General features: G+C 51.6%; 1 protein-coding gene across 4 annotated transcripts; it reads left to right on the forward strand.

Moving 5' to 3' along the window:
• Nucleotides 1-230: 230 nt before the first annotated feature.
• On the forward strand, nt 231-15,176 carry TP53 (tumor protein p53). Of its 4 annotated transcripts, none has more exons than XM_059147789.1 (12): nt 231-404; nt 6,498-6,647; nt 10,763-10,864; nt 11,022-11,043; nt 11,134-11,355; nt 11,927-12,113; nt 12,200-12,312; nt 12,541-12,650; nt 12,911-13,047; nt 13,132-13,205; nt 13,549-13,655; nt 14,180-15,176. In XM_059147789.1, the coding sequence occupies exons 3-12, from the start codon at nt 10,791-10,793 to the stop codon at nt 14,331-14,333; spliced, it is 1,200 nt and encodes a 399-aa protein (XP_059003772.1). In that variant the 5' UTR covers nt 231-404; nt 6,498-6,647; nt 10,763-10,790; the 3' UTR covers nt 14,334-15,176. The 4 variants fall into 4 exon arrangements, 3 of the variants coding, with proteins under 3 accessions (XP_059003772.1, XP_059003771.1, XP_059003773.1); XR_009347854.1 differs by lacking the exon at nt 6,498-6,647 and adding an exon at nt 13,833-14,027 and having other exon boundaries at nt 233-404; nt 14,252-15,176; XM_059147788.1 differs by lacking the exon at nt 6,498-6,647 and having other exon boundaries at nt 234-404.
• Nucleotides 15,177-20,451: the final 5,275 nt, after the last annotated feature.

Consider the following 20,451-nt stretch of genomic DNA (forward strand, 5'->3'; position numbering starts at 1 on the left):
CAGGAGTCTTCTAAAATGGTGTCCACCAACTCTGCGCTCGCAGCTCCGGCCTGCCGAACTTCCCCACCCGCAACGTCGAGCAGCGACAGCACCGGCCTTGCACGAAGCCCGACTGTGTCCCCGCCCTCCTCTCGGATTACATTCCTACCGCCTCCGCCCGCCGGCGAGCGGCTTGCCCTTACTTGTCATGGCGACTGTCCAGCTTTGTGCCAGGAGCCTCGCGGGGGTTGCTGGGATTGGGATTTTCCCCTCCCATGTGCTCCGACTGGCGCTAAAAGTTTTGAGCCTCCCAAAAGTCCAGAGCCACGATCCTGGGCGCAGGTAGCCGCTGGGCTCCGGGGTCACCGGGCGTCCGGCCTCGGAGCGTGCTTCCCGGGACGGTGACACGCTCCCCCGAGGTTCGGGTAAGCTCCTGACTGAGCCAGATGAGTCCCCTCTGAGTCACCGGCTCTCGGCTCCGTGTGTTTTCAGCTCGGGAGAGTCGTGGGGGGCTGGGGGTGGGGCACTGGGGACGTAGCGCTCTGGGGGGCTGGAGCTTTGGCTGGCGGCAGCAGGCTAGGAATGCAGTGCTGGGAGGCCTGGGTGGCAGTGATGGGGATGTTAGGACCAGCCGGACTCGCGGCTGGACAGGACAGTGGAACCTGCAGCGGCCTAAGAGGTGCCTCGCCGCCCCACCCCTCCCAGAGCTGGGTGCGGGAAGCCCTGAAACAAGACGCACAAAGCATCAGGATCTAAGATTTTCGGATCTCGGGATCCCGGGGACCCGTGGCCTCGGATTGTCGAGCCCCCCGCCTTCTGGTGGAACCCCGAGCTCCATTCCGCCGTGGTTATTCGGGGGCCGATGCTGGAAGCCCGAGCTGCGGAGGTCCCCCAACTTCCGGACCTTTGTCCTTCCCAGAGGGGGCTTCCCCGCCGGCCCCGGCTCCGCCGGACGGAGAAAACCCGGCCGGACCGTCCGTCGCGGGAGTGGGAAGTGACCCACGCGAGGCCTGCCCGCGCAACCCGGGACACAGCCCAGCCTGGGAGGCCCGCGAGCCTCGTTATTGTGCGGCTGCACCTCTACACTCCTGCCTGCGCCGCAGCGCTTCCGGTTTCTTTTTTCCGGAGCGGCTCACTGTCCCCCGACTGCGGGGAAACAGAGAAGATGTCACGGAGCTGGTCTCCGCTTCCGCGCGGACGGGGCCGCTCGCCCCCTCCTCCACTTTTTTCCCCCTCGCAGGACCACTCCGCTGTCAGTCTGGGGCGGGAGGGAGTGTCTGTTTGGACGCCAACCTCGGTCCCTCCCCCTCTGTGAATGGTGCGCTCCACCGCGCCGGCTCCGCCGCGCGGACGCGACCACTGCGAGGGAGGGGGCTCTCAGCGCGCCGACGGCAGGCCCCGGGGGTTTTCGAGAGCGGGTGCGTTTGACACTTGACTATGACAGTGCGACGACGCGCCGTTTGTCTGTGGCCGAGACACGGTCTCCGGCATCCGGCTCGCGGGTTCAGCCATTCCGATTTCCGACGCAGCGCGAACGTCGTGGGGGCGGAAGGGGCGGGCCTGGAGGGGGCGGGGCCCGCCGAGCCGAGCGGAGCCGGAGGGAGCCGGAGGGAGCCGGAGGGAGCCGGAGGGGCGGGGGGTCCGGCCTCCCGCGCGTGCGTCCTTCCCCGCGCGGTGCTTCCAGCCTGCGCCCACTCACCTGGGCACCTGCCGCGCACCTGCTTCGTGCCCGCCTGTGCGCGCGCCGCGTGTGTGCAGCTCGCTCCGAAATCGAGGCCGCATTTACACTCACTGCAATTAGACGAGTTTTGGCAACTCACTCCCAGCCTGTCAAAATAAAAGTTTTCATCGCCCCCGAGAAGGTGCTCGTGCTTCTCCCCAGTCAGCCGCAGACCCTCGGCTTTACTTTGAGTTCCGTCACCGGTTTTGCCCGTTGGAGAGCGTCGTGTAAATGGACCCACGCCTTCTGTGCTCCCTGGCGTAGGCTTCTGGTGGGCAGCACCCGCGCCTGCGACGTCCCTCCGTGTCCCTGAACGTATCCGTCGTGTGTCGGTGTTCTTGGTCCTTTGTATTAGCACATCTCATCGCAGGACTAAAGCGTGGATCGTTTATCCGTTCTCCTTTCGGTGACCATTTGAGTGGTTTCCTGTTTGGGGTTATTTCGAATAAAGCTGCTATGAATATTCCTGTACAATGCTCTTCATAGTCCTATGTTTTCATGTTTTGTTTTTGTTTGTTTTGTTTGTTTTTTGGATAACTGCTTGGGCATGGGGCATGGAATTGCTAGGTAGGAGTGGAGACCTAAACTTCATGTTTTAAATTCTCATGTTTCGCAGTGGTTGTGTTCCATTCTCACCAGCAAGAGCCGTCCTTCCTCACATTTGGTTTGTCGGTCTTTCTAATGTGGTGCATCTTTGTGGGGTTTTGGGTTTTTTTTTTGTTTTTTTTTTTTTTTAAAGATTTTATTTATTTATTTGACAGAGAGAAATCACAAGTACACTGAGAGGCAGGCAGAGAGAGAGAGAAGGAAGCAGGCTCCCTGCTGAGCAGAGAGCCCGACGCGGGACTCGATCCCAGGACCCCGAGACCATGACCCGAGCCGAAGGCAGCGGCTCTACCCACTGAGCCACCCAGGCGCCCCGGGTTTTGGTTTTTTTAATATTTTATTTATATGACAGAGAGAGAGATCACAAGTAGGCAGAGAGGCAGACAGAGGTTGGGGCCGGGGGAGCAGGCTCCCTGCTGAGCAGAGAGCCTGATGCTGGGCTCGATCCCAGGACCCTGAGACCCTGACCCAAGCTGAGGGCAGAGGCTTAACCCACTGAGCCACCCAGGTGCCCCATCATTGTGGTTTTAACCTGCAATCCTCTTAGCTGGGAGCAGTTTCCACGTGCTTATTGGCCATTCCTATGTCATCATGGAAAAAGCTCTTCAAATCTTTCCCCCAATTTTTTTTTTTAAGATTTTATTTATTTATTTGACAGAGAGAGAGATCACAAATAGGCAGAGAGACAGAGAGAGAGATGAGGAGAAGCAGGCTCCCTGCTGAGCAGAGAGCCCTATGCGGGACTCGATCCCAGGCCCCTGGGATCATGACCTGAGCCGAAGGTAGAGGCTTAACCCACTGAGCCACCCAGGCGCCCCTTTCCCCCAATTTTTAAAGTGGGTTTATTTGCTTTTTTATTTTTTTCAAGATGTAATTTATTTTTTTGACAGAGATCACAAGTAGGCAGAGAAGCAGGGAGAGAGAGGGGGAAGCAGGCTCCCTGCTGAGCAGAGAGCCCGATGGGGGGCTCCATCCCAGGACCCTGAGATCATGACGGGAGCTGAAGGCAGAGGCTTAACCCACTGAGCCACCCAGGCGCCCTTAGTTGCTTTTTTAAATTGTGTTCCGCTGCAGAGCAGTTTTTTGTATATTCTGGATAGGTCTCTTGTCAGTATCTGTGTTTTCTCCTGACCTGTTGCTTGCCTCTCTCTGTCAGGGTCTACGAAGGAGCAACAGAAGATTCATCTTCTGTCTTTCAAACGTTTTCTGTGACCTGTTTAGAAAATCTTGGGACACCTGGGTGGCTCAGTTGGTTGAGCGGCTGCCTTCGGCTCAGGTCATGATCCCAGCGTCCTGGGATCGAGTCCCACATCGGGCTCCTTGCTCCGCAGGGAGCCTGCTTCTCCCTCTGACTCTGCCTTCCACTGTGTCTGCCTATGCTCGCTCTCGCTCGCTCTCTCTCTGACAAATAAATAAATAAAATCTTTAAAAAATAAAAAAATAAAAAAAAAAAAAAAAAAAAAAAAAAAAGAAAATCTTTGCTGACCCTAACATCATGAAGATACTCTAGGATATTTTTTTTTCGAGAACCTTTACAGTTTTAGGTTTTATACTTAGGTCTGTGAGCCATAATTAATTAACTTTTTTTAAATGATTTTTATTTATTTATTTGACAGACCGAGATCACAAGTAGGCAGAGAGGCAGGCAGAGAGAGAGGAGGAAGCAGGTTCCCTGCTGAGCAGAGAGCCTGATGTGGGGCTCAATCCCAGGACGCTGAGATCATGACCTGAGCCGAAGGCAGAGGCTTTAACCCACTGAGCCACCCAGGTGCCCCTATTTTCTGTTTCTTTGTTCTTCTTTTCAAACATACGAGGAAGAAACAATACCAGTCTTACTAATTTCATGATTAATTAACTAATTTAATGATATCCTGAGAATCCTGATACCAAAACCAGACAAGGATGTTAAAAGTAAAGAACAGGGGCCACCCAGGGGCAGCTCAGTGGGTTAAAGCCTCTGCCTTCGGCTCAGGTCATGATCCCAGTATCCTGGGATGGAGCCCCACATCAGGCTCTCTGTTCGGCAGGGAGCCTGCTTCCTCCTCTCTCTGCGTGTCTCTCTGCCTATTTGTGATCTCTGTCTGTCAAATAAATAAATAAAATCTTTAAAAAAAAAAAAGTAAACATTCTTGCTATATTTATATATATGCAAAAATCTGACAAATCTTAGCAAATCAAATCTGATAATCTATAAAAATGGTAGATACATCCTGACCAAGTAAAGTTTATCTCTAGGTAAACTCTAGACTGCAGTTAAGGTTGTAACATTTTAAAAATCAGCCAGAGTAATTTGCCACATTAAGAGATTGAAGGTTAAAAATCCTATGATCATTTCAACAGATGCATAAAAAGCAGTTAACATTATCCAACACCTATTCGTGGTTTATTTATTTATTTATTTATTTGAGAGAGATCACAAGTAGACACAGAGGCAGGCAGAGAGAGAGAGGGAAGCAGTCTTCTTGCTGAGCAGAGAGTCCGATGTGGTACTCGATCCCAGTACTCTGAGATCATGACCTGAGCCGAAGGCAACGGCTTAACCCACTGAGCCACCCAGGTGCCCCTATTCATGTTTTTAAAAAGAAAAGAGAAGCCAACCTCCCAGCAAAGTAGGAAAAGGGAAACTTTCTCAGTCTGATAAAGGGCACCCCCAATCAAGTTACCATCAGCACATAATTGTGACAGACTGAATGCTTGTTTTCTAAGATCAGGAACTAGGATTTGATTCTCATCCCTTCAATACTGAAGGTATTGAGCCCCACGTTGGAGGTAGAGACTACTTTAAAAATAAAATCTTGAAAAACTAGGGGCGCCTGAGTGGCTCAGCGGGTTAAGCCTCTGCCTTCAGCTCAGGTCATGATTTCAGGGTCCTGGGATCAAGTCCCACATCAAGCTATCTGCTCCGTGGGGAGCCTGCTTCCCCCTCTCTCTCTGCCTGCCTCTCTGCCTGCTTGTGATCCCTCTCTCTGTCAAATAAATAAATAAATTAAAAACAAAAAAAAAAGGAAAACTACCACGAATGATAAGTGATTTTAGCGAGGTCACAGATTTCAAAAGCAATATACATGAATTATATTTTTATATAATAGCAACCATTGAATCTGAAGTCGGGTAATAAATTATAAAAACAATGCCTCCTGCAAAGCACCCAAAAACATGGCGTACCTGGGGATAAATTGAACAAAAGGTAGACAAGCGTTCTGTATTCAAATTGCAAACTGCTGTGTGAATTTAAGGAAGATTTAAATAACAGAGCCCCACGTTGGAGGTAGAGACTACTTTAAAAATAAAATCTTGAAAAACTAGGGGCGCCTGAGCGCCTGAGTGGCTCAGCGGGTTAAGCCTCTGCCTTCGGCTCAGGTCATGATCTCAGGGTCCTGAGATCAAGTCCCGCATCGGGCTCTCTGCTCTGCAGGGAGCCTGCTTCCTTCTCTCCCTCTCTCTGTCTGCCTGTCTGCCTGCTTGTGATCTCTGTCAAATAAAAAAATAAAATCTTTAAAAAAATAATAATAATAACAGACTACCGTATTCCTGGATGGAACACCCAATATTGGTGAGATATCAGGCTCTCCAAAATCATTTAATTTGATCCCAGTCAAAATCCTAGCAGGTCTGTTTGTAGAGACTGACAAGCTGATTCCAAAATGAAAATGTAGTACAAAGTTGGAGGTCTTAAACTAGCTGACTTCAAGATTACTATAAAGCTACTATAGGACATAGCCGTGAACAGAAGAGAGCCCAGGAGAAGACCATAAGTGTAGTCAAATGGTTTTCTAACTTTTTTATGTGTTTGAAATTATCCATAATAGGTCTTATGCAATTTTCTTTTTCAGGTTTGTTTGTTTTTTGTTTTTTGTTTTTAGAAAAACACTGATGAGAATAACAAACACTCATAGTCTCACCAAATAATTATAACATTTAACATTTTGTCTTATTTGTGTCCCTGTTTTAATCTACAAGTAATGTATGAATACCATCCTTTTTATTTTTCTTCATTATTCAAGCTAGAACCCTTTGACCAGTACCCCCAGTCCCATGAACATATGTATCTCCCCCTCTCTGAGAGCATCACTGTCATATCTTTGTAAATTTTTATTCTTGCCTTTCATATTTTCACATATATATGTTTGTAAGCAGTAAATACAGTTGACTCTTTTTTTTTTTTATTTTATTTTATTTATTTATTTGACAGAGAGGATCACAAACAGGCAGAGAGGCAGGCAGAGAGGGAGGAGGAAGCAGGCTCCCTGCTGAGCAGAGAGCCCGATGTGGGGCTCGATCTGAAGACTCTGAGATCATGACAGGAGCCGAAGGAAGCGGCCTAACCCACTGAGCCACCCAGGTGCCCTACAGTTGACTCTTGAACAGCATGGGTTTGAACTGCATGGGACCACTTATACATGGCTTTTTTCAGATAAATACAGTACAGTATTGTGAATGTCTTTCTTTTTTCCTTGTGATTATCTATAGTATTATCTATAGCTTGCTTTTTTTTTTAAGATCTTATGTATTTATTTATTTATTTGAGAAAGAGAGAGAGCATGAGAAGGAGGAGGAGCAGGGGAAGAAACAGGCTCCTCCCTGAGCAGGGAGCCCGATGAGGGGGCTCAACCCCAGAGCCAAAGGCAGACGCTCAACTGACTGAGCCATCCAGGCACCCCTGTCTGTAGCTACTTTAAGAATATAGTGTATAAGGAGCCCCTGGGTGGCTCAGTTGGTGAAGCATCTGCCTTAGGCTCAGGTAGTGATCTCTGGGTCCTGGGATCGAGACCTTCATTGGACTCTGTTCAGTGGGGAGTCTGCTTCTCCCTTTTTCCCTGTCAAATAAATAAAATGTTTTTTAAAAATATATATATAGTATATAATAAATATATAAAATATGTATTAATTGATTGTTTTTTTTTAATTATTTATTTGACAGACAGAGATCACAAGTAGGAAGAGAGGCAGGCAGAGAGAGAGGAGGAAGCAGGCTCCCTGCTGAGCAGAGAGCAGGACTCTGGGATCATGACCTGAGCCGAAGGCAGAGGCTTTAACCCACTGAGCCACTGAGGCGCCCCTTGATTGTTTATGTTATCGCTAAGGCTTCTGCTGAGCAGGGGGCTGTTAGCAGTTACATTTGGGGGCACTCAAGGGATACACATGTATTTTCAACAGCACAGGGGAGCGCTGCCCCAACCCCCACATTGTTTAAGGGTTGACTATAGTTATTCTGCATTTGTAAATCACATAAACTACTTATATTACTGTGTTTGGCCTTTTTTGGGGGGGTACCCCTGCAAACTTTTTTTTTTTTTAATTATTTATTTATTTGACAGAGAGATCACAAGCAGACAGAGAGGCAGGCGGGGGTGGGGGGGAGCAGGCTCCCCACTGAGCAGAGAGACCGATGCAGGGCTTGATCCCAAGACCCTGAGATCATGACCTGAGTGGAAGGCAGAGGCTAATCCACTGAGCCAGGCAGGCGGCCCATTGCAAGCTACTTTTTAATCAGCCTGTATCTGAGCTATGTCTAGTTCCATACACACAGATAAATTCATCTCTTCAAACTGCCGCAGTGAATGTGTCTTGTGGGTATTTCATGTAGTAGGTGTTTCCCTACCGATACATAGTAATGTTTCTCATCATCTCACGGAGAACACTGGCATCAACATATTTGTGCAAGACTTGTGATGCTTCCCTCTTGGAGTGTCTTCTAAGGGGGTCTGCCTAGACTTGGTTTTGTGAAGTAGTAAGTTGCCAGACTCTGCCTTATTACTCTGCAGAATCATCTTTTTTGTTTTATTGTGTTTTGTTTTCTGGTCATAGCTTTCAACGAAGAAAGTTTGTTACACCAGACTCCGGATGTATTTAGAAGCCTAATTATTTAGAGCTTGGGTGTGGCTTTGGACAGTCCAGGTTCAAATCCCTCGCCCTGCCCCTGGAGAGGTTTCTGAACCTGGGTAAGCGAGTTAATTCCTTCAGCCTCCGCTCCTGCAGCTGAAGATGATACCTGGGGTACTGGCTTCTTGAGAGGATTAATGGGATAAGCCACAGGGAGCAGTGGGCCCCCGTGGGGATGATAAGCAACCCCCACTGTTAGGATGGTGGTGGGCTGTGTGCCTCGGAGGAGAGTCTGGGCTGATTTGGTGGCCTTCCCACCAGGGAAGGTCCTGCCACTCCAACTGTTTGGAAAGTCTGGTTCAGCTTTGGAAAATGTAATGGCCCTTGATTCTCACCCCCGGGAAGGAACCTGCTCTGAAAAGGTTTTCTAGTGATTCTGCCTGCAGTATAGAACTAATAAAATGGGACAGTCCTGAAAACGCACGTTTGTTGAGCTCTTATTATGTGCCAGGCACTCGTCTCAGCTCTGTGCGATCCCCATAATAAGTAGGGTGCTATTTTAAAGCAGAGGACACTGAGGCCCAGAGAGGTTAAGTAAACTCCCCAAATGACACAGCTATTAGGTGGTGAGCCTGGGATGCAGGCCTAGCCTGCTGCTCCTGTCTCCGGTCCTGGGTACTTTTCACCAAGCACATAGAGATGAGCAAAACTCCATGCCTGTATGTGAGAAAGCCGAAAGGCTAGCCCTTGGGGTAGGGGAAGTTGCCCTGCAAATGTTAGGTAATAGTACAATGTCAAACTCAGGGCTTTTGACTTCTGAAACTCCCTTCCATGAAAAATATCAAAGTTCTTTTGATCACTGATGCGGGGCAGAGGTCCTGGTCCTTCCTCACCAAGCAAATGTTCGGGATCTCTCCCCCGGCCACCCCCTCTTGCCTTCTTCTCTGCACAGGCATTGTCCATCCCTCACTCAGGCCAGTTAGCGATGGCAGCTGTGATAAGGAGCCCTTTGCCAACCTCCTCACTGGAGAACTTTTTTCTTTTTCTTTTTCTTTTTTTAAAGATTTTGTTTATTTATTTAACAGACAGATCACAAGTAGGCAGAGAACCAGGCAGAGAGAGGGGAAAGGAAGCAGGCTCCCCGCTGAGCAGAGAGCCCAATGCGGGGCTCTATCCCAGGACCCTGGGATCATGACCTGAGCGGAAGGCAGAGGCTTTAACCCACTGAGCCACCCAGGCGCCCCCGAATGGTCATTTTTAGCAGAAGTTCAGCTGCTCACCGGTGTGTGTGCTGTGGGCAGATCCCTTCCCCTCTCTCTGAGACGCAGCTTCCTCACCTGTGGGGGTCACCTGTTGGGGGGGTGTTGCCTAGGGCGGCCAGTGTGGTTCTCTGGACAAATGAATTAACACACATAAATGGATTTCACAAACTCTTATGTACATAAGAAATCAGGCCCAGGAGTAGGTGAATGTTGGGAGGGCAGGGGAGGGTGATGGTGGGAGGAGCCACGGGGGTAGGGGTGATGGGCTTGTCCCCACTCTATAAGACACAGGTCATGAACAGGGACATCCACAGGGGGCATGTTTTTTCCGAAAAACTCATGTCAAACTTGGGGAAGATGTCAGGAGGCAGTGGAAGCATAGCCTGGTAGGTGCCCGGGCCAGGACTAGGACCACCCCTGTGAACTGCTTGCTCCATCGACAACCCCGGCTCACAACCCGGGCACAGCCATTCACCAGCTCACCACAATCAGGGAGCCCGACCGGGCAGTCTTTGGGTGGCCTGGGCAAACACGCCTGAGGAGTTGTGAAGATGAGGTCCCAGAACGTGCTTCCCCCAAGACAGTGGCTGACCCCAGGGTTCCCAGTAGAGGGAACCACCAGTGTGGGGTAAACCGGACTGTGTCTGGTAGCAGAGAAGGCTGCCAGTGGCTGGAGAGTGTTAGAAGATGAGGTCAGAGAGGCAAGCCAGGGAGTCCTAAGCCGGGGGTGGGAGTGGAGATGGCGGTCCTTCAGGAAGCTTCGTGATGAAGGGGGTCAGGTGGGGAATGTGGGCGTCTGGGGAGGTATTCCCCCCTCCCCGGGTGGAGGATGTGGGCTGACATGCTTCATCCTTATTACCAAGACAGAGGGCAAAAGTAGGGTACCCTTGGGCGCCTGGGTGGCTCAGTGGGTTAAAGCCTCTGCCTTTGGCTCAGGTCATGATCCCAGGGTCCTGGGATCGAGACCCCCATTAGGCTCTCTGCTCAGCAGGGAGCCTGTTTCTCCATCTCTCTCTGCCTGCCTCTCTGCCTGCCTCTCTGCCTACTTGTGCTCTCCGTCTGTCAAATAAATAAATAAAATCTTTTAAAAAAAAAGTAGGGTACCCTTTTAGGAAGGCTGTGGACCCCCTGGTGGGAAGCCTGGAATTCCCTCTCTGGTTATCTTTGTGCCTTGAGGACAGGTGGGCTGGGCTGCGCCGTCGAGAGGCTGGGCAGGCGCAACGCCCTGGCTCTTGGGGAGGCCGAGGCCAGGGCCATGGCATCTTGGACCTGGTATGGTGTTGGTGGAAGTATCCACCCTGCCTCAGGGTTGGGGGTCCCGGGGCCGGGGTTGGGTGTGTCTCACTTGGAACCCCTACTTTGCTCTCCCCAGTGGCCACACTCCATTCCCAGGAGCTGCAATGCAGGACCCACAGTCCGAGCTCACCATCGACCCCCCTTTAAGCCAGGAGACATTTTCCGAATTGTGGAACCTGTAAGTGGAAGGCAGGACAGGCTCCTCACCAGCCTCCCGGGACCACTGCCCCATCCTGCCCGTCCTGCCCACCCACCCCGATCCCCAGCCCCCTGGTAGATGCCCGTCGGGGGGGGGGGGCAAACGCCCACGCTGACTTCCTGCTCTTGTCTTCCAGGCTTCCTGAAAACAATGTTCTGGTAAGGACGGGATGTAGGGAGAGCCAGTGGGGGCCTGCGGGGCTGGGGGCTGAGGACCTGGCCCTCTGACTCTTGTCTCCGCACCTGCAGTCCCCTGCAGTGGATGAACTGCTGTCAGAAGGCGTGAACTGGCTGGGAGAAGGGTCCAATGACGCTCCCAGGATGCCGGCGACTCCTGCGCCCGCAGCGCCCGGACCCGCCCCCTCCTGGCCCCTGTCATCTTTTGTCCCTTCCCCGAAGACCTACCCTGGCGCCTATGGGTTCCGTCTGGGGTTCCTGCATTCTGGGACAGCCAAGTCTGTTACTTGCACGGTCAGTGGCCCTCAGGGGCTGGTTTCCATGGGAACGTTGGGTGCCTGGCCACACGCCCCCTGGCTTTTTCTGTTTGGGACTTTGGGGTGCCTGTCCAGTCTGCACTTGCTGTCAGTCTGACCTGTTTAGTTCGGGACCTTGGGCTTTTGTCCTTCCCATCATATGGGGCCCTGGATCTCTCCCTCGTTTCCTTTGCTCATTCAGCCCTTGGCTCTTTAAAGTAAGCTTCTAGGACGCCTGGGTGGCTCAGTGGGTTGAGCCGCTGCCTTCGGCTCAGGTCATGATCTCAGGGTCCTGGGATCGAGTCCCGCATCGGGCTCTCTGCTCGGCAGGGAGCCTGCTTCCCTCTCTCTCTCTCTCTCTGCCTGCCTCTCCATCTATTTGTGATTTCTCTCTGTCAAATAAATAAATAAAATAAATCTTTAATAAATAAATAAATAAATAAAGTAAGCTTCTAGGATGCAGACCCTCCAGCCCAGCCATGTCTGGCCACCCTCTGCACACCACTCGCAGCCTCCAGGGGGTGTTTGGGCTGTTTGTCCGTCCCCTGACCCCTCTCCTTTCCTTACAGTACTCCCCCTCCCTCAACAAGCTGTTCTGCCAGCTGGCAAAGACCTGCCCCGTGCAGCTGTGGGTCAGCTCGCCACCCCCAGCCGACACCTGCGTCCGGGCCATGGCCATTTACAAGAAGTCGGAGTTTGTGACGGAAGTGGTGCGGCGCTGCCCCCACCATGAGCGCTGCTCGGACAGTAGTGATGGTGAGCGGGGCGGGGGCACAGACCGGGCAGGGCCAGTGCCCGGAGACCTCAGACCCCTGACTCCTCCCCGATGGCTCTGCTTACAGGTCTGGCCCCGCCTCAGCATCTCATCCGGGTAGAGGGAAACCTGCGGGCCAAGTACCTGGACGATAGGAACACCTTCCGGCAGAGCGTGGTGGTGCCCTACGAGCCGCCCGAGGTCTGCTTTGGTGTCCGAGCTCTCTGGGAGGGGAGGGCTGGAGGGGCTTGTCAGGTGGGACATAGGGCGGCTTTCTTCTCCTTACTCAACGTCTCCATGGCCCCTTGCGGGGTGCAGAGCTGGATGGGTCATTCCCATTCCGAGGTGGGGGAAACTGAGGCCTGCGGAGACTACAGTCCAGCCCCCGGGGGCGGGGCAGCCTGACCGCGGGCCTATCTGCTGTCTCAGGTGGGCTCCGACTGCACCACCATCCACTATAACTACATGTGTAACAGTTCCTGCATGGGGGGCATGAACCGCCGGCCCATCCTCACCATCATCACTCTGGAAGATTCCAGGTAGGGCCCCTTCCTGCCTTACCCATCCTTCCCGCTCATTCCCGTGCCCACATATGGACTCTTCCCGGCTGCCCGCTTCGCGCCCTCCGCCTCCCCCGGTTTCCTTTCTGTGGCTTCAGAACCTCTCTGGCCCTGTGGCTTCTTACTATTCCTCTGGTTCAGGCTCCACAGAGGATGAGGGCGGTTGGGATTTGAAGGGGCGCGGTGAAAGGGCTCACCTCCCTCACTGCCGCCTGCTTCTGTCTTCTTGCCTGGGGTAGTGGTAATGTGCTGGGACGGAGCAGCTTCGAGGTACGCGTCTGTGCCTGTCCTGGGAGAGACCGGCGCACAGAGGAGGAAAATTTCCGCAAGAAGGGGGAGCCTTGCCCCGAGCCGCCCCCCGGGAGCACCAAGCGAGGTAAGCAGGCAGGTCTAGAGGAGGCAGGGGGAGCACAGGAGGGTGCATTAAGGCTCCCAATGTGCCCTTCTCTTGTCTTCCCAGCACTGCCTCCCAGCACCAGCTCGTCTCCCCCGCAAAAGAAGAAGCCGCTGGATGGGGAGTACTTCACCCTTCAGGTACCCAGTCTGGCGGGGACAGGCAGGCTCCCACTCAGTGGGACCGGAGGAGGGAAGAAAAACTGAATGGAGCAGACGGGAGGCTGGGCCCTGGTCCTCTGTCCATCCTTCCCTCTGCTCCTGTCCCTGATCCTGGAAGTGAATGTTGCTGGCTTGAAGATGGGTTTCAAGCCCGGCTCCCAGAACGCTGGTTTCTTTCTGGGCTGCTCTGCCTGCAATTAGGCCCCCTGCCTTCAGGGGGCAGCCATCCCTCGCTGCGGATTACAGTTTACCTCAAGCCAACAGGGAATGCCCTTTGGGCTTTGCCTTCACGATTTTCTCTCCCTCCCCTCCCCTGGCACAGATCCGTGGCCTTGAACGCTACAACATGTTCAGGGAGTTGAATGAGGCCTTGGAGCTGAAGGATGCCCTGAATGGAAAGGAGCCAGGGGGAAGCAGGCCTCACTCCAGGTGAGTGAGCGGGGCCCTCACCCAGCCCCCAGCCCCTGCCTTCCCACCTTGGAAAGCCACATGATTCTGTTCTTATCCTACCTTCAAGGTCAAACGGAGCTGATGCCCTCGCGGGGGGTGGGGGGGAAGGGGGCCCATGGGGCCCATCCTGCCCAGACTCGCTTCCATCTCCCACAGGTCGATCCCACAACCCGGTTCCAGCCTTGGGAGGTCCCCAGACCCTTCAAGGGGTGAACAGTGGGGTATCTCTTCGTCATTTCCGGCAACCTCTAGTGCAGAGCTGGGGAATCAGCTAGGGGCCTGATAACCATGGGGCAGTATTGGACACAGCGGGGTTGGGACAGACCCCCCAGCCCAGCCAAGTACGAGCAGGTCCGTGTGGCCTTGCGACTGCCCTTCTTGGGTTCCGTTTCCTTGCTTGTCAGGGGGTGGGGGAAGAGGGAGAGAAAACATGGAAGTGCCCCAGATGCTCAGCCAACATGCCTGTAGCTGGCTGCGGCCATTTTAACTGAAATTTCCCTTAGCCTACATCTAGGACAAGGAGCCCCAGCCTCCCACTCGCGGATGTCACCTCTCCCCGCCTTGTCTCCCAACAGCCACCTGAAGGCTAAGAAGGGGCAGTCTACCTCCCGCCATAAAAAACCGATGCTGAAGAGAGAGGGGCCCGACTCAGACTGATGTCCCCTGCTTCCTGCGGCCCCCGCCCCGCCCCTGCTGACCCTTCCCCACCACCCCCCACCCTCCCTCCCTGGCATTTTGGGGACTTGGAACACCTGCTTGGTGTGTTGACTGCTTTGGTACAGGTGTACTGCACAGTAGCCCGGGGTTCTTCCATCCACCTTGCCCTAACGCGCTCCTAAAGGAGGTGGCCTCCAAGGTCAGTTGGTTGGGGGGGACGTAGGACGTTCCAGCTGGTTTTTAAAGATTTTTACTGTGAGGAACCGTGGGAAAGGTAGGAAAATGTTCCTGAATGTCAGGTGCATTTTCGAAGCCATCACAGACTGGGCTCTGAGCCCAGTTCTCTACCGTTTTAGCCAGTGGTTGAAATTTCTTAATTTCATAGTCCATTTTTATGAAATTCTGATAACCATACCTACCTCACGAAGTTTGTTGTGAGGGTGAATGTCTGACCCCCCCAAACAGCCCTTTTCTCCCATGGTGCCTGTGCCTTGGTGCCTTCGTGGGTGTCGTTGGTTCCCTGTCCCTGCTGGTGGGTCAGGTTACAGCTTCTGTGATGGGCAGCTGGCGAGGGGTCCCCACCTTGCTGGCATGGCCAAATCCTGTCTAACCTCCTGGGGAGCCCCGGCACCCCCAGCATCTCATCCCATCTCGCAGCCCGGAGGACTGATTCCACCCCATGGTGTCGGGTCTGTATCTGCCGAGGGCTTTTGCCTCCCCGCCTGGTTCTGGGTGAATTTCTTCTGCACTCTGCACTCATCACCTATACCCCCTCCTCCTCTTCCCCTTTTATATCCCCTTTTTGTACCGATGCATCATTTTACAATAAAACTTGGTACCACCTGTGCGTCTGCGGGGCGGGCACCTGGGCTGGCTGCGAGGGGCCTGGTGCGCGGCAGGGGTGAGGAAGGAGGGAACGCTGGGAGACAGCCACCTGAGTGTCCCGGGAGTGTGGGCTGGGGGGCGCCCAAGGCCGGGGCTCCCGGAGGAGAACAAAAGCTGGAGACTGGGTCAGTCTGCGGGCTGCATGACAACAAGGGAAGGGGGGGACTCCATTCATAACTCGGGAACCAACTGTCCCTCCTCCCCTCCCGCCAGGCCTGGCACGAGGTTCTCTCCTGCCCCTGCTTCTAGGATTGGGCTGCTGCCCCCCTCCATCAACCTCTCACCGAGGATTATGGGATTTAAATGTCTGATTTAGCAAGACTGAGCCTCTGGGGTCGCCATCTGCTCCACAGGAGAGGAATGGGACACCTGGGTCCCCGAGGGGAAAGGCGGTGGGCGACGTCAGATGAAGAGAGGGAGCAGGGGAGGCCTGCCAGCCTGGGTCCCAGGAAAAGTGGGGGCGGCTAAGGTGAGGGCTGGGGTGTGGGGCCGGGGCCTTCCCGGCATCCCCTCAAACTGGGCCTGATGCCAGGCAATTCAATGAATTGAAGCTTTAAACTCTGCCAAGAAAACCTTTCAAAGGGCTTCTTGGAGTAGGGAGGAGAGCTGAGGTTGGGGAGCCCAGCACCCCCTCCTGTCCTATTCCTCGGTGCTGCTGGCTCCCAGGGAGGGGGGCTGGGGATGAGCTCTCCCAGTCCCCCGCTGCTGGCCGAGCCAGTGCCCGGAGGAATGGCCAGATAGTGGGAACATGGCTTGGCCCACCTCCCTAGAGGTGGGGGGGGGCGGGCTAAGGTCTGGAGAGGCTTCTGAGGCCACTGTCTTCTCAGCCTTATCAACCAGGCTTTGAGTGCCTGTGGGAGTTACTGTGGCTTGCCCCAAGGATCCAGCTTCCCTGGCCTCAAAACTGCCTTCTTTCTCTTTCTCACTGGGGAATGCCAAACACTCCCCAGGAGACTTGGAACCATCTCCTTGAGAGACGGTTCTCCTGCCTTGGCAAACCAGAGCTCTCAAAACTCATTTTGTCTCCTCACTCTGCTAGATGGGTCACCTTGGAGCTCCCTTCTGACCAGCGTCCAGCACCCCTGACTCCCAATGTCCCTGCCTGTGGCAGACACAGTCTCTGCCCTCAAGCTCAAAGCCTGAGCCCAGTACCACTGCGATCCAGAATGCTAACCAACTTACCTCCCTGATTGCAGGAACACAGGGTTCCCAAAACTATGAGACCCAGCAAAAGATGTACTCTGAGGAAAATGCATAGCCACAAATGCTTTCATTATTCTAAAAGAGAGAGAGAAATAAAAGGAACCTAGCGTGCATCCTAAAAAAGAAACAAATTGTTGGAAGAGAAAGCAAACTTAGTTGAAAGGGTAAATCCAAAACCAGGAGCTTAGGGGGAATAAAAACCATTATTTTAAAAGAGGAAAGAAAGGTGCCTGGGGGGCTCAGTTGGTGGAGCATGAAACTCTTGATCTCAGGGTGATGACTATAAGCCCCATGTTGGACGTAGAGATTAGCTTAAAAAAAAAAAATTAAAAATAGGGCCCCCTGAGTGGCTCAGTTGGTTAAGCCTCTGCCTTCAGCTCAGGTCGTTATCCCAGGGTCCTGGGATCGAGCCCCACATCGGGCTCCGTACTTGGTGGGGAGCCTGCTTCTCCCTCTGCCCGCTGCTCCCCCTGCTTGTTCTCTCTCTCAAATAAAATCTTTTGAAAAAATTTTTAATAAAAATTAAAAATAATTTATAAAGAAACAGTCCAGACCTTATTGAGGAAGACACAGCAAAGACCATCGATTGGTCCAACGATTCTGTGCCACAGGAAAAGAATGAAATCTCCAATTTATGAAAAGTTTTTGGGGACGCCTGGGTGGCTCAGTTGGTTAAGCAGCTGCCTTCGGCTCAGGTCATGATCCCAGCGTCCTGGGATCGAGTCCCACATCAGGCTCCTTGCTCGGCAGGGAGCCTGCTTCTCCCTCTGACTCTGCCTGCCACTCTCTCTGCCTGTGCTTGCGCTCTCTCTCTCTCTCTCTCTGACAAATAAATAACATCTTAAAAAATAAAAAAAAAAAAAGTTTTTGTGGTTCCGTGAATAGAAAAACCTGATAAAGACTGTAAAAACCCCGAAGCTAAATTAACTTACGTAGATGTTAAACTCTCAAATGGTATCAGAATGCACCGAAGAGGGCGCCTGGGTGGCTCAGTGGGTTGGGCCGCTGCCTTCGGCTCAGGTCGTGATCTCAGGGTCCTGGGATCAAGTCCCGCATTGGGCTCTCTGCTCAGCAGGGAGCCTGCTTCCTCCTCTCTCTCTGCCTGCCTCTCTGCCTACTTGTGATCTCTCTCTGTCAAATAAATAAATAAAATCTTAAAAAAAAAAAAGTTGGTCTTTAAAAAAAAAGAATGCACCGAAGAATCAGAAGAAGATTAACACTGAACACAAAAGTTTATTCCTGGACTACAAAGTTTGTTTAGTAGAGAATCTATCAACATAATTCATTACATTAACAAATTAAGGAAGAAAAATACGATCATATCAACAGATGCTGAAAGGAATTTGATTAAATTTCAGCATCCACTTCTTTTAAAAAAATCTTAATTAAAAATAGTAGTGGGGAGTGCCTGGGTGGCTCAGTGGGTTTAGCCTCTGCCTTCGGCTCAGGTCATGATCCCAGGGTCCTGGAATGGAGCCTGGCATCGGGCTCTCTGCTCAGCAGGGAGTCTGCTTCCCACCCCACCCCCCGCTTGCCTCTCTGCCTACTTGTAATCTCCACCTGTCAAATAAGTAAATAAAATCTTGAAAAAAAATAGTAGTGGGATACCAGGAGGTATTCTTATAATGGTTAAACACTAAAATAATTTCAGTTAAAATAAAAAACAATGCAGGGTTGCCTACTGACAATGTTATAACATGTTCAAAAGGATAAAAAAAAAAAAATCAGCCTTGGTGAAATCTCTCTTTCCCGTTCTGATCATATGATTATGTACCCCAAAACTCAAGAGACCAGGGTAGAGAATTATTGGGATTAAAAGTAGATGGACAGGGCACCTGGGTGGCTCAGGGGATTAAGCCTCTGCCTTCGACTCAGGTTGTAATCCCATAATCAAAGCCCATGTAGGGCTCCCTGCTCGGCAGGAAGCCTGCTTCTCCCTCTCCCACTCCCCCTGCTTGTGTCCCCTCTCTTGCTGTGACTCTGTCAAGTAAATAAATAAAATCTTTAAATATATATATATTTTTTATCTTCTCAAAAATTACCACTGAGTGGGGCGTCTGGCTGGCCCAGTCATTGGAGCATGCGACTCTTGATCTCGGGGTCATGAGTTCGAGCCCCATGTTGGGTGTAGAGATTAGATGCTTAGAAGTTAAAGAGATAAATAACTTTTTTAAAGGGGGCGGGAACACCTGGATGACTGTTGGAAGGGAATGCGACTCTTGATCTCAGGGTCATGAATTTGAAACCCATGTTGGGGGTAGAGATTACTAAAAAAAAAAAATTTAAAAAGCAATGGAGGAAAACCCAGTCTCCTTGCTAGACTTCAGAAAACACTAAAACTATTAAAATCAAACCAACATGGCTTGTTGTGTGCAATCATAGACAAGTACCAAACCCAAAAGCAAATCTCGGTACATGGGAACATCTCTTATCCAGGCGAAGTTGGCATTTCAACTCAATGGGAACAAATTGCAGATTTTTTTTAAGATTTTTTTTAAAGATTTTATTTATTTATTTGACAGAGAGAGAGAGAGAGAGATCACAAGTAGGCAGAGAGAAGGGGAAGCAGGCTCCCTGCTGAGCAGAGAGCCTGATTGGGGGCTCCATCCCAGGACTCCAAGATCATGACCTGAGCCAAAGGCAGAGGTTTAACCCACTGAGCCACCCAGGCGCCCTTAAAAAATAATTCTTCTGTTGAGTAAACTTCGCCCAACCTGGGGCTCAAGCTCGCCACCCTGAGATCAGGAGCCCCGTGCTCTACTGACTGAGCCAGCCAGGCGCCCTCAATTTTTGAAAAATAAAGTGAAACTGATAAAACTAGAAAAGGAAGATTGGACTCCCAGTTTACACACACACACACACACACACACACATCAGAGGGAATAAAGTGAATGTAGAAGTTTAAATGTATTGAAAATCCTGCCCCCACTGAAAAAAAGGCTAGAAAATATGAGAAGATTCTAGTGACTGGAAACCCAGAAACCACAAAAGAGCCAAGCATGTTGAACCATCTGAAGACCTAAAGCTTCTTAACAGAGAGCCAAATTAATGGCTTGGGGGGAATTTTTGCAATGCAGAAAACACTTTGTAGATACAAAGTATCTACAGCTATCAAGGAGCTGGAACACATTAACAAGGGAAGAACAACCCAACAAAATATTACACAGCCATCTAAAATATATATATTAGTTGGAGCTCTACTAGGTGAAATAGTGGCACAAGAAATTTATTGAGTGAAAAAAGGGGAATGCACGAACATACCTAACATGATGCAATTTTGCACAACTGTGCAACACCAGCGCCAGACCCCAGCAATCCTGGTGCGTAGGACGCATTCGTGATAAAATTGTGTGTATGTGTGTCTGTGTAATAAAGGTAGTTTTCATGGCAAATACTAACTCGTAGACCGACTAAAATAAACTCCAAGAAAAGTAAAAATTGGCTCCAGACCCATCCCAGTAGGTCACAATAAACACTGTTACATGGACCCGCCCATACTTTCTCCACAGTTACGTGTATACACTCTTATGCAAAATTAGGATCATAATGGTTCATATGGTTCTGAGATGTTTCTTTGGGTCAGCTTCTCTCATGTTCCTGGGCGTTTGCCGATGCTATGTTCTCTTCCCCAAACACCCCATCCTTTAAGCCTCTAAGAAACCTGCCATCAGAAGCCCCCCGATAGAAGGCGGTTGGCCCCCCTGGATTTTGTCCCCTTCCCAGAAGCACGTTTGTGTAGGTCTACCTGGTAGGAGAGTGTCTCGTGGGCTCCTCATCTCTCATGTTAAACTGGAGAGCTCCTTGGGAGCAGGAACTCTGCCTCTTTCATCAATGTGTCCTCACGGTGCCCAGAATGCATACAGTAGGCACATCATAAGTATCATCGCAGTACAGAGGGGTGTAGGCTTCCTGCCCCTCTTGCGTGGAGCAATCTCTAAGGTGGTGCAGATGAAGGGGTGATCTGGTGACTTGGACACCGGACGGTGAGGTCAGAGCTGGGAAGGAGGCCTGGGCAAGCCCCGAGGGACCC

This window comes from Mustela lutreola, chromosome 15 (genome assembly GCF_030435805.1).
Source record: "Mustela lutreola isolate mMusLut2 chromosome 15, mMusLut2.pri, whole genome shotgun sequence".
Taxonomy (NCBI): Eukaryota; Metazoa; Chordata; class Mammalia; order Carnivora; family Mustelidae; genus Mustela; species Mustela lutreola.

What these genes read in the sequence shown, in the direction of transcription:
- TP53 (XM_059147789.1), top strand. Translation starts at nt 10,791, where the DNA reads ATGCAGGACCCACAGTCCGAGCTCACCATCGACCCCCCTTTAAGCCAG. An exon ending in CCAAGTCTGTTACTTGCACG is followed by an intron (nt 11,356 to 11,926) that starts GTCAGTGGCCCT and finishes CTTTCCTTACAG; the next exon opens with TACTCCCCCTCCCTCAACAA. An exon ending in ATCACTCTGGAAGATTCCAG is followed by an intron (nt 12,651 to 12,910) that starts GTAGGGCCCCTT and finishes TGCCTGGGGTAG; the next exon opens with TGGTAATGTGCTGGGACGGA.